At 42.2% G+C, this 13,808-nt stretch overlaps 1 protein-coding gene across 2 annotated transcripts in view; it reads right to left on the bottom strand.

Moving 5' to 3' along the window:
* Positions 1-13,808, bottom strand: part of ZFAT (zinc finger and AT-hook domain containing) — a 188,457-nt gene that overhangs the window by 40,725 nt on the left and 133,924 nt on the right. For both annotated transcript variants that reach the window (XR_012644333.1, XM_074986624.1), the window contains exon 11: positions 2,104-2,192. Coding sequence is in view for 1 of the 2 variants with exons in the window: in XM_074986624.1 (XP_074842725.1) it covers positions 2,104-2,192 (89 nt within the window). In the remaining variant the exon portion in view is untranslated. The remainder of the gene's footprint in view (positions 1-2,103; positions 2,193-13,808) is intronic.

Genomic DNA, 13,808 nt, shown 5'->3' with positions numbered 1-13,808 from the left:
AAACAAAACTGTATGCAAATTACTTTATTTGCCAACAACAATAGTATCATACACTGTAAACTTATAGGCTGTGTCTACACTAGCCCCCTACTTGGAAGGGAGCATGGTAAGTAGGGTGTCGGGAGATTATTAATGAAGTGCTGCAGTGCATATGCAACACCTTCATTAAGCTAATTCTCCTCTGCAGCAATTTCAAAGTGTTCAACTCAAAGTGCCAGATCACGTGCAGCCATGGCTAACCCGCTGGTACTTCGAAGTGCCCAGGCAACTTCGAAGTCCTTTTACTCCTCAAAATTCGAAGTTGCCGCAGGAGAGAATTAGGTTAATGAAGTGCTATGTATGCACCGCAGCACTTCATTAATAATCTCCCAACAACCTACTTCCCATGCTTCTTTCGAAGTAGGGAGCTAGGGTAGACACACCCATACTGTATTTGCTGTATGTATTTGTATTTACTTTCACTATACTGTACTTACAGAAAATATAACTGAAATTTCTTATGGTTAAAATGCCAGTTATTTGAGAGTTCCAGAAGAGAGAATGCCAATTAAGATACAGTTTACTGTATGTGGCCATCTCTCTCTCTCTCTCTCTCTCAAAAAAAAAAAAAAACAAGAGCTAACCGGAGCAGTGAATAATAACCTATGGAAGACACCTTCTTACTTTAACACAAATTTAAAATAGTCACACCTTTTTGAAGTAAAAAATACATTTTTAGAAAAAGAAATTAAATATAAATTTCTTAAATAAAATGATTCCATCATGTTGTTGCACAGTTTGAATTGCATTCTTCAAAGTAAAGCAGCAGAAATGTAGCACTTTACAGACTAACAAAATAATTTATTTGGTGATGAGCTTTTGTGGGATAGACCCACTTCTTCAGGTCAATTTCATTTCCAATACAGACTGAGATATATAAGTTGAGAGGACGAAAAAGAAAAAAAATTGCAATAAAAACTAACAAATCAAATAGGATTGAAGGAAGGGGGTGAGAGGGAGAGGGATTTTAATTGTCCTGTCTGAGATAATTAAGAGCAATAAAGGAAGGGAAGCAGTCCTTGTAATGCGTGATGTGATCAATGTCTCTGTTCATATCACATGTTAATATGTCGAATTTGAATATGAACTCTAACTCACAAATCTCTCACTCTAATCTGTCGTTAAATTCTTTTTGTTGCAGGACACAATTTCTCAGGTCTTTAAGAGAATGACCCACTCCACTGAAGTGTTCACTGACTGGCTTATGTGTATTGAGTTTCTTGATGTCTGCTCTGTGTCAGTTTATCCTTTGGGAAAGGTTTTGCCGAGTCTGTCCAATGTATATAGTGTCAAGCCATTGTTGGCACATAATAGCATATATAATGTTGCTGGAAGTGTACAAGAATGGGCCTTTGATCTTGTAACTAACGTGGTTAGGTCCAGTAATGGTATCCCCAGAATAAATATGTGGACAAAGTTGGCAGTGGGGTTTGTTGAAAGGAAAACTTCCAGGACTAGTATTACTGTGGTGTAGCCTGTGATGGCTGATGAGAATCTTTCTCAGGTTAGAGGGTTGTCTATAGGAAAGGAGAGGCCTGTCACCTAGAGCCTTCAGGAGTGTAGCATCCTGATCCAGAATAGGTTGTAGATTTTTAATGAAGCATTACAGGGGTTTGAGTTGGGGGCTATAGGTGATGACGAGTGGTGTTTTGTTGTTGATCTTCTTGGGCCTATCTTGAAGTAGCTGGTTTCTGGGTATTCGTCTGGCCCTTATAATTGTCAGTCTCTATTGGAAATGAAATTGATCTGAAGAAGTGGGTCTGTCCCACAAAAGCTCATCACCGAATAAATCATTTTGTTAGTTTTTAAAAAGTGCTACATTTCTGCTGCTTTGTTTTCTTGGAGTACAGACTAACATGGCCACCTCTCTGTTACTATTCTTCGAAGTGTCACTTAATGATTAAATACCAAGTCAAATTAATCTTTTAACATTAGACAAACATAAATATGTCACGTTATATCACCATATATAGAACATCTCCCCCTTGAATGTTGTTGTGTTGCCTGAAACCCCTTTTATTGCTACACTAGTATTAAATAACCATGTCTTATTTGTTCTCTTACCTTGAAAGGGACATGCTGTTCCATGTGACGTAGGAGCTGTGGCTTTTGGGCTGCGGTATAGTCACATACTGTACATTTAAACTGCTTTCCTGAAACAGAAGTTAAAAACATGTTCAGATAGCTTTCTGTACTTAAATAAGAAAAGGCAATCTATCAATGAGACTTCTTGATGAAGATGATTCTTAAAGGAATAACGACAGCCAAATATTGTAAACCCTATCGGTTACAATTTAGTAACACTAGAGGCCAAGTTTTGCAAAAATCTGGCTCAACAGAAAAAACCTGGCTTACAATTTTTAATCACAAGCGCTAAAGCAGTGGCTATCTTTCTTGTGATAACCACTGGGGAAAGAACACTCTAATGTAGCCAGTGTACATCATTGCTGCTTTGCAAAAACATAGCTGCGAGCATATTTATTTGACTGTAAATTACGAAGTTCTTAGAAGACAGGTGTTTAGAAGTCAGGTTTGTCAGATCCCCGAAGTGTTTTTAACCCATGAAAGCTTATGTCCAAATAAATTTGTTAGTCTTTACATTTATGTGGGGATTCCTTGCTGTTTTTCCAAAATTAAGTGCACCCTAAGCACAGTCAGTCTTAGCTTTTTTGGTAAGTTGGAATCTGATCTGCATCCTTACAGAAAAAAATATAAATGATTAACCAAATAATAGAGGGAGAAAGCCTGAGAATGATTATTCAGTATCTTTTTTTAATTTTATTTCAGGATCTGATTCAAACATAAAGACTTAGGCTGTCCATCTGCAACAATTTCAGAGTCATCCATTGGTACATTTAGCAGCATTATTGCAGCTAAACATTTTTCAGAAAACAAAGTATCAGTAGCAAGCAAAAGATTTCTATCATCTATATGTTTCATTTGTTCAAACAATTTTAAACGCTTGCTAAAAAAAGCTGTCAAAAAACCCTAAGAGAACCAAAGTGAAAGTGGAAAAGACACATTCACTACAACTTGTCATGAACCAGAACAGGTTCTTTACATTCAAAATCTTGTTAATAAAAGTTGAAAATGTTTTATACTGAAAGTGACACTCCAATAAAAACAGCTAAGAAAAATATTGACACAAATTTTTTGCTACCTAATTGAAATAATGAAAGTTGGGTTCTATGCTTCATTTCTAGTTATAAACCATAAGGATCCTAGATGATTGAATTGTTTTCTGTCATATCACTCTTGGGAGGAATGACGCGGGGGAGACAGGGGGATCCCACTTTATTTTTTATTGGTTAAACTGACCTTGCGGAGTTGAAGTTTGAACAAAAAAATCCACTGAATTCATAAACCAGGAAGACAAGACAGAAACAGAAGTGATTTTTGAACCCATTCTATTTCTTTGTAGAATAACTGAACAACACTGGATTGTGTTAGTAAATATTTGAAGTAAAGATATTAAAGGTATGGAACAGACACAATAGAAGGTTTCACCATTCAAGAGGCTGAAAATCTCAAACCAGAAATGTTATTCGACTTGCAACCAGTGCTTAAAATATGTCCAGCGCTTGATGTAGTGGGATTAAGGAGGAAATAACTGGAAACTCCTGGAGGTTTTACATAGATAGGGTGAAATCCTGATGCTGATAAAGTCAATGGCAAAACTCCCACGTGACTTTAATGTGGCAGGATTTCACATACAGAATTTTGGAAAGCTAATAAAGAAGAAAAAGCAGAGACTGAAAAGGGAGGAGACCCAGATCCATTTACATCAGGCACTTCTCTCTGATTCTTGTACACAAATGCCAGAAGCCTAGAGAACAAATACGAAGAATCAGAGGCCCTGGCACAGTCAAGGAAGTATGAGGTGGTTGGAATAATGGAGACTTGGTGGGATGATTCACATAACTGGAGCCTGGTCATGGAAGGGTATAAACTGTTTAGGAAGGACAGACAGGGCAGAAAAGGAGGATGAGTTGCGCTTTATGTGAGGGAGCAGTATGATTGCTCAGAGCTCCCGTATGAGGAGGGAGAAAATCCATTTGAGTGTGTTTGGGTTAAGCTTAGATGCAGAAGTAACAGAAGTGGTGTTGTAGCTGGTGTCTGCTACAGACTGCCAGATCAGGGTGATGAGGCAGATGAGGATTTCTTCAGACAGCTAAGTGAAGCTTCCAAATCACAGACCCTGGTTCTCATGGGAGACTTCAATCATCCAGACATTTGTTGGGAGACAAATACAGCAGCAGACAGACAATCCAGGAAGTTTTTGGAGAATGCTGGAGATAACTTCTTGGTATAAGTGCTGAGAGAACTGATCAGGGGCCATGCACAACTTGACCTGCTGCTCACCAACAGGAAAGAACTAGTAGGAGAAACAGAATTGGGTAGAAACCTGGGCTGCAGTGACCATGAGATTGTAGATTTCAGGATCCGGACAAAAGGAAGAAGGGTGAGCAGTAATATACAGACCCTTGATTTCAAAAGAGCAGACTTTGACTCCCTGAGAGAGCTGATAAGCAGGATCCCTTGGGAAACGAAGATGAAGGATAAAAGAGTTCAAGAGAACTGGCAGTATTTTAAAGAAGTCTTACTGAAAGCAGAGGAACAAACCATCCCTCTGCATAGTAAGAAATGCAAACATGGTAGGCAACCAGCTTGGCTTAGCAGGGAAATACTTAGCTTAAACTCAAAAAGGATGCATACAAGAAATGGAAACGTGGACAGCTGACTAAGAAGGAGTATAAACATATGGCTGGAGAATGCTGGGGAGTAATCAAGAAAGCGAAAGCACAATTGGAACTGCAGCTGGCAAGGGATGTGAAGGGTAACAAGAAGGGTTTCTACAGGCATGTTAACAATAAATGAGTTATCAGAGAAGATGTGGGGCTGTTACTGGAGGAGAGAGGTAACCTAGTGACAGATGATGTAAGAAAAGAGAAGTACTCAATGCTTTTTTTGCCTCAGTCTTCACAGACAAAGTCAAACTCCCACACTACGGTCATAGACAATGCAGTATGGGAAGGTGGAGGACTGCTATCTGTGGCGAAGGAAGAAGTTCTGAGCTATCTAGAAAAACTAGATGTATACAAATCCATGGGTCTGGATTCAATGAACCCAAGGGTTCTGAGGGAATTGGCAAATGTCATTGCCGCACCTTTGGCCATTATCTTTGAAGACTCTTAGAGATCGGGAGAGATCCCGGATGACTGGAAAAAGGCAAACACAGTGCCCATCTTTAAAAAAGTGAAGAAGGACAATCCAGGGAACTATAGACTTGTCAGCCTTACCTTAATCCCTGGGAAAATAATGAAGGGGATCCTCAAGGAATACATTTTGGAGAACTTGGAAGAGAGGAAAGTGATCAAAAGTAGTCAACATGGATTCACCAGGGGCAAGTCCTGCCCGACCAATCAGATTAGCTTCTATGACAAGGTAACAGGCTCTGTAGACATGGGGAAGTCAGTGGATGGGACAAACCTTGACTTCAGCAAAGCTTCTGATACCGTCTCCCACAACATTGTTGCCCATAAGTTAAGAAAATATGGATTGGATCCCTGGACTATAAGATGGATAGAAAGCTGGCTTGACAGTCGGGCCCAACAGGTAGTGGTCAATGGCTCAATATCTGGATGGTGGTCGGTTTTAAGAGGAGTGCCGCAAGGCTTGGTTCTGGGGCCAGCGTTGTTCAACATCTTTATTAATGACCTGGAAGAGGGACTGGACTGCATCCTCAGCAAGTTTGCGGATCACACAAAACTAGGAGGAGAGGTAGGTATGCTGGAGTGTAGAGAGAGAATTCAAAGTGACCTGGATAAATTGGAGGCCTGGTCCAAAAGAAATCTGATGCATTTCAACAAGGAGAAGTGTAGAGTCCTGCACCTGGGGAGGAAGAATCCCAAGCATTGTCATAGGCTGGAGACCGACTGGCTAAGCAGCAGTACAGTGGAAAGATACCTAGGGGTTATGGTGGATGAAAGGCCGGATATGAATAAACAGTGTGCCCTTGTAGCCAAGAAGGCTAACAGCATACTAGGGTGCATTAGGAGGAACATTTTGAACAGATCTAGAGAAGTAGTTATTCCTCTTTATTCAGCACTGGTGAGGCCACATCTGGAATACTGTATCCAGTTTTGGGCCCCCTAGTATAAAAAGGATGTGGATGTGCTGGAGCCCAGGGTTTACCCCCTTGCCTACGCGCTATAGCTGCTGCAGCGCGCCTGGTCGAGATGTCTGAGTCCCTTGTCCTCCGCTCTCCTCTCACTCTCATGGTTCCCCATTCTGTGGAAACTCTCCTTCTGCAACGCAACACTGCTCACCTCTCCTCTGCTCGCCTCACTAGGTATGAACTTTTGCTGCTTTCAGCCTCATATATCACTATTAAGCGCTGCTCCCGGTTAAACCCTGCTACCCTCCTTCCTTTACCTAGTGATGGTGAACCCCATGACTGCCTTGCAACTGTCTCCGCTATCACTGTCCCGCGCCCCGACCTTTCAGATGTACCTCTCCCTAACTCTGACTTGGTATTATTCACTGATGGGTCCTGTTACAGAAATGACCAAGGCCACCTTCTTGCAGGGTACGCTGTGGTCTCTCTCTCTGAGACCATAGAAGCTGCGCCCTTACCCTCTGTGACCTCTGCCCAGGTGGCTGAACTGATTGCTCTAACCCGTGCCTGCTTTCTAGCCGAGGGGCTCTCTGCCACTATTTTTACTGATTCTCGGTATGCCTTTGGGGTTGTGCATGACTTTGGCACCCTCTGGCAGGCTCGAGGTTTTCTTACCTCTACTGGTACCCCTATCAAGAATGGCCCCTACATTGCCACCCTCCTGTATGCAGTTTTACTACCATCTGCCTTGGCAATTGTTAAGTGTACTGGCCACTCAGCGGCAGGTTGTTTAATAGCAGCCTTCAACTTCCTGAAGGGGAGCTCTAAAGAGGAGGGTGAGAAACTGTTCTCAGTGGTGTCAGATGGCAGAACAAGGAGAATGGTCTGAAGTTAAAGAGGTAGAGGTGTAGGTTGGATATTAGGAAAATCTACTTCACCAGGAGGGTGGTGAAGCATTGGAATGAGTTGCCTAGAGAGGTGGTGGATTCTCCATCCCTTGAGGTTTTTAAGTTCCAGCTTGACAAGGTCCTGGCTGGGATAACTTAGTGGACGTTGAGCAGGGGGCTGGACTAGATGATCTCCTGAGGTCCCTTCCAGCCCTACGATTCCATGATTCTCATGATGTAGCACTTTAAAGACTAACAAAATAATTTATTCAGTGATGAGTGTTTGTGGGGCAGACCCACTTCTTCAGATCTGGAGACAGTGCTGTACTGGATCTGAAGAAGTGGGTCTCTCCCACTAAAGCTCAACACCAAATAAATTATTTTGTTAGTCTTTAAAGTGCAACATGACTACGTTTTTGTTTTGTTACAATACAGACTAACACTGCTACCTCTGTGTTACTATTCTCATTATGATCAACTCTGAGTCAAGTTAAGGTCAACCCAGCCTATAAAGTAGCTTAACAATCATTTACCTGCACACATGAAATGGATCAGACATTAAACTGTCTGTTTTACCAATAATAAAATCTGGTGATGGCAATGTTTTTGTATCTGCATATGAAAATAACTGTACATGAAAATTTGTGAATAAAAACACAAAATATAGTTACTTTTAAAATTAATCCATAAGAACAAAAGAGAAAATAAGATTTCACAAGATTTTCATACTAAAAGCTAATAGCTTACCTAATACCTCATACAAAGTATGAACATGCAGTCAACAACAGAAGATGCTTCTTTGTAAATTTAATACCAGATTTTCCTTTTAACTCATTTACATAACCAAAAATCAAACATAAACACTGCTTGGCTTAGGATGTTTTTTTATGTGAAAATTATTGATTTGATTCCAAAACAGCCATATTACCTCATTATTGCACTACAATTGATCCAGCCATGCAACCCAACCACAACTCAATTGGCGCTGACAAGACTTAAGCCCAGGTGAGGTATGAAAATAACCTGACTCTCTCTGTTTGACTAAGCTCTGATCACCTCATATTATCCAATGGCATTGGTTCAGAGTCAGCATGCTCCACTCCCGTCGCCTGCTACCCTTTTACCACATACTAACTGCTGTGAAATGAATGTGCGGATGAGTGACAGCACCTCTCACTGCAGTGCACATAGCTCAGTGAGGCAGAAGCAGAGGCAGTGGCAATGGCTGGCAGGAATCTACCATGCAACCACTACTGCCCCGATGCCAAAGGCAGGAGGCAGCTAGAGATGCATCACAGGCTTAGCGCCCTGCCAAGATGAGCCTCAGACTGAGGCAGTGGCACTGACCCATGTTTGGGGAGAAGTCGCAGGTTTGGGTCAGATCAGTTCTAAAATGATTTGGTAAATGAGATGGGCTGGACTTGGCTTGCATTTAGATCGAGCTTTAAAATTAGGTCCTCTGAATCCATTTACCTTAGAGCTGCGGGAAAGCACAGTGACTGATTTCTTTAAAAAGGAAAACAGCAGTCGGGAATGATTTAGTGATTGTAGTGAACATTACAATAATCACATTTTTGTTTTCATCTTCTTACTTTGATTTCATTGGGATACTGGGTTATACAGTTTTAAATATAAATACTCCATTGTAAAGTATACAGTGAAATGAAAACCTAATTTCAAAATAAATTAAAAAATATGATGAAAAGGCAGATTGCAAAAGAGTATTAGCATTAGATAACAATGCTAGGCTACGTCTACACGTGCACGCTACATCGAAATAGCTTATTTCGATGTAGCGACATCGAAATAAGCTATTTCAATGAATAGCGTTTACACGTCCGCCAGGGCTGGCAACGTCGACATTCAGTGTCGACGTTGGGCAGCACCACATCGAAATAGGCGCTGCGAGGGAACGTCTAAACGCCAAAGTAGCACACATCGAAATAAGGGTGCCAGGAACAGCTGCAGACAGGGTCACAGGGTGGACTCAACAGCAAGCCGCTCCCTTAAAGGGCCCCTTCCAGACACACTTTCACTAAACAGCACAAGACACACAGAGCCAACAACTAGTTGCAGACCCTGTGCATGCAGCATGGATCCCCAGCTGCAGCAGCAGCAGCCAGAAGCCCTGGGCTAACGGCTGCTGCACACAGTGACCATACAGCCCCGCAGGGGCTGCTGAGAGACCGTCTCTCAACCCCTCAGCTGATGGCTGCCATGGAGGACCCCGCTATTTCGATGTCACAGGACGCGGATCGTCTACACTTTCCCTACTTCGATGTTGAACGCTGAAGTAGGGCGCTATTCCCATCCCCTCATGGGGTTAGCGACTTCGACGTCTCACAGTCTAACATCGAAGTTAACTTCGAAATAGTGCCCAACACGTGTAGCTGTGACGGGCGCTATTTCAAAGTTGGCGCCACTACTTCGAAGTAGCGTGCACATGTAGATGCAGCTCTAGTATGTTAAATATATATTAGAAATAAAACTGATGCACCTGCACCTCTTTAATCTGGCAATTTTGGGAACTAGTCTACACTGGATTATGTAATTTCCTGGACCTTTAGTGTTTGCTATAAGGAAGGATATACAAAGTCTACTACTAAAGATATTGTATGTACAAACCATTACAGAGTACGGTACATGTAGAACATGTCATGAGATAAATCCTTATGTGCTGTATTTAAATTGTTTTTTTTTTTTTTACAGTAAAAGCTGTATTATCTGGAACATGGATAACTGGTAAATTCAGTTAACTGGCATTGGCTGGTGGCAGCGAGGCCACTGCTTGACTAACCAGAACATTTCTTTACCCAGCAACCCCTACTTCCTGAGAATGCTGGATAATCAAGCTTGTACTGTGTTATCATATGTAGGTAATTAAGCAGAAAACCTTCTAATTGTGCAGTACAGTGCACTGCCATGTCTCATGTTTACATTTGTGCCAGACAGTTTAGTGTGTGTGTATATATACTTTTTGTTGCACTGTATTCAAACTTACTTTCTTTTTATTATCAATGTGGCACTCCAGCTATGTGGGGGTCCAAACTGTATTTTCCCAGATCAGAGATACCCAGATTAAGAATAGTAACAGAGAGGGAGTGATGCTAAATTAAGGATTTTCAAGTGCATTATAACACAACAAAGAATGGAATCATATATGACAATATCACACCAGTAACATACTAATATACACTGACTACTAGATACATAGTAAGAATGACCTATGGTCCTAAATCACTGAGTTGTGTTTGAAAATCCCAAAACAAATAATTTAATGTAATTTTTAAAAATTAAATATCTCATTTCAAACATTTGTCTTCCTTTTTATATTTTGTGTATATTTTCTCAAACATTATGAGATAATATTCTTCACATCTGAAAACTTTAATCAGACTGAAGACTCAAATATGAAGAGTGTCAAGTTCTTACGTACCACCCAACAACGCACTGCCTAAGCACTGACTGCTATGTATGGCAAATGCAACACACTGACTGTATCTTCACATAAGGAAAAGGTTATGCTCCTGATCCTCCAATTCTTCCATTTGTTAAACTACCAAATCTTTGGTAGTCAGCTGTCTCTCCATTTATGCATATTAATCATGTGACATCTTCAATGGCTCCATACAACAAATATGGCAATTTCCTAATGTAACCTTGGGAGATTTAAATGAATTAAGTTTAAGTACTTTAGGATCTATTGTATTAAATGAATACATTTTATGGGCCAGGATTTATGCGAGTCTCAAAGGGAGACATGCCAGAGATGTGAGACCAGGGAATTCAGAGGACTATATTGAACAATGGGCCAGGCAAAAATGGACCTTTGGAACAAAAAGTGCTGAGTGTTTTTTCTGGCAAATATGTAGGGGAAGGTGCATGCAAATTACTCATAGCTGGTCAGGTAAAAACCCAGCCTTTTGAAACTGAGCCATGAGGAGTGGGCCTTGGTCTGCTCAGCACCTGTTACACGAGGCCATGACCAAAAGGCTTTAAAATGGAAAGAATGGTGAGTCTTCATTCATGGTGAGTCTGGTTCTGAATTTCAGACAGTAATGAATTAGCAACAACAAGGGAACTATGTTGTGGATTTTGAAAAACTGGCTTGAGGTTACAGCCAGATGATCTATGGAAGCCTTTTCACCTTAAGAATACATGTACTACCTTAGAAAGAGCTCTGTGGTAACGATAACTGTTGGAAATTACTTTGTTTATAGACTCAGGAGGAAAAGCAAAGCACACAAACCGGCCTGTTGGACAGTCAGGCTTGCTGATTATGGGCAAGACTGCACTACAGGGGAAGGTCAAATTAAGGCACAGTACAGAATTTCACCTATGTTAATTAGATAGCTATGGCTGACATACCTTGATTCAGGCTTCTGTACCACCTCCATTAAGGAAAGTCAGCAGGAGCCTGTACTCCCATCTACTTCCCTTACTCCTAATGGGGAGCAGGAGTACTGCGTTTGATATGGGTGCCTTGTGAATTTAATTTAGTGTGCCCCCACTATGCATGCTAAATCAAACTCTGAAAAATTGACCATGGCAGAGTCTATCTTCCTCTACACACTCAGCTCAGCAGAAGAGTCTGCTTCTTCTCGGGTACTCTCTTTTTGCCCCACCACCCGCACAAACATAATACAGTTCTGCGGTGATCTGGAAGCCTACTTTCGCCGTCTCAGACTGAAAGAATACTTTCAACACAACACGGACCAGCACACCGTTACACAGACACCCTCCCAGCAGCACAAGAAGAATAACTCCACGTGGACTCCTCCTGAGGGTAGAAATAACAGTCTGGACCTATACATAGAATGCTTCCGCCAATTCGCACAGGCAGAAATTGTGGAGAAACAGCATCGTTTGCCTCACAACCTCAGTCGTGCGGAACGCAATGCCATCCACAGCCTCAGAAACAACTCTGACATTATAATCAAAGAGGCAGATAAAGGAGGAGCTACTGCCATCATGAACAGGTCTGACTACCAGAAGGAGGCTTCCAGACAACTCTCCAATACCAGATTTTGCAGGGTACTTTCCTCAGATCCCACTGAGGAATACACTAAGAAACTACGTCATCTACTCAGGACACTCCCTACACAAGCACAAGAACAGATTTATACCAACACACCTCTAGAGCTGCGTCCGGGGCTATTCTACCTACTACCCAAGATCCAAAAACCTGGAAATCCTGGACGCCCCATCATCTCGGGCATTGGCACTTCACTGAAGGACTGTCTGGTTATGTGGACTCTCTCCTCAGACCCTATGCCACCAGCACTCCCAGCTATCTCCAAGACACCACTGACTTCCTGAGAAAACTGCAATACATTGATGACCTACCAGAAAACACTATCCTAGCCACTATGGATGTAGAGGCTGTCTATACCAACACCCCACACAAAGATGGAATAAATGCTGTCCGGAACAGTATCCCCGATGATGCTACAGCACATCTGATGGCTGAGCTCTGTAACTTTATCCTCACATACAACTATTTCAGATTTGGCGACGATATATACCTTCAAATCAGCGGCAAAGCTATGGGTACCCACATGGCCCCTCAATATGCCAATATTTTCATGGCTGACCTGGAACAGCGCTTCCTTAGCTCTCGTCCACTAACACCCTGTCTCTACTTATGCTACATTGATGACATCTTCATCATCTGGACCCATGGGAAGGAGACTCTGAAGGAATTCCACCGGGACTTCAACAACTTTCACCCCAACATCAACCTCAGCCTGGAACAGTCTACACAGGAGATCCACTTCCTGGACACCACGGTGCTAATACGCGATGGCCACATCAATACCACCCCGTACCATAAACCCACTGGCCGCTATGCCTACCTTCATGCCTCCAGCTTCCATCCCAGACACACCACATGGTCCATTGTCTACAGCCAAGCACTAAGATACAACCGCATTTGCTCCAACCCCTCCGACAGAGACAAACACCTACAGGATCTCTACCAAGCATTCTTGAAACTGCAATACCCATCTGAGGAAGTGAAAAAACAGATCAACAGAGCCAGACGTGTGCCACGAAGCCTCTTACTACAGGACAAGCCCAAGAGAGAAACCAACAGAACACCACTAGCCATCACCTACAGTCCTCAGCTAAAACCTCTACAGCGTATCATCAGGGATTTACAACCCATCCTGGACAATGATCCCCCACTTTCACAGGCCTTGGGAGGCAGACCAGTCCTTGCCCACAGACAACCTGCCAACCTGAAGCAAATCCTAACCAGCAACTATACACCGCACCACAGTCACTCAGGGACCCATCCATGCAACAAACCTCTTTGCCAGCCCTGCCCACATATCTACACCAGCAACACCATTACAGGACCTAACCAGATCAGCCACACCATCGTGGGTTCATTCAGCTGCACATCTACCAATATAATTTACGCCATCATGTGCCAGCAATGCCCCTCTGCTATATACACTGGACAAACTGGACAGTCTCTACGTAAAAGAATAAACGCACACAAATCAGATATCAGAAATGGCAATATACAAAACCCCCTAGGAGAGCACTTCAATCTCCTGGGCTACACAGTAGCAGACTTAAAAGTAGCTATCCTACAGCAAAAAAATTTCAAGACCAGACTCCACAGAGAAATTGCTGAGCTACAATTCATCTGCAAATTCGACACCTTCAGCTCAGGATTAAACAAAGACTGTGAATGGCTGGCTAAATACAAAAGCAGCTTCCCCTCCCTTGGTGTTCACACCTCCAGATCAACTGCT

Source organism: Carettochelys insculpta, chromosome 2, assembly GCF_033958435.1.
Source record: "Carettochelys insculpta isolate YL-2023 chromosome 2, ASM3395843v1, whole genome shotgun sequence".
NCBI lineage: Eukaryota > Metazoa > Chordata > Testudines > Carettochelyidae > Carettochelys > Carettochelys insculpta.
This window is presented reverse-complemented; position numbering and strand designations above follow the sequence as displayed.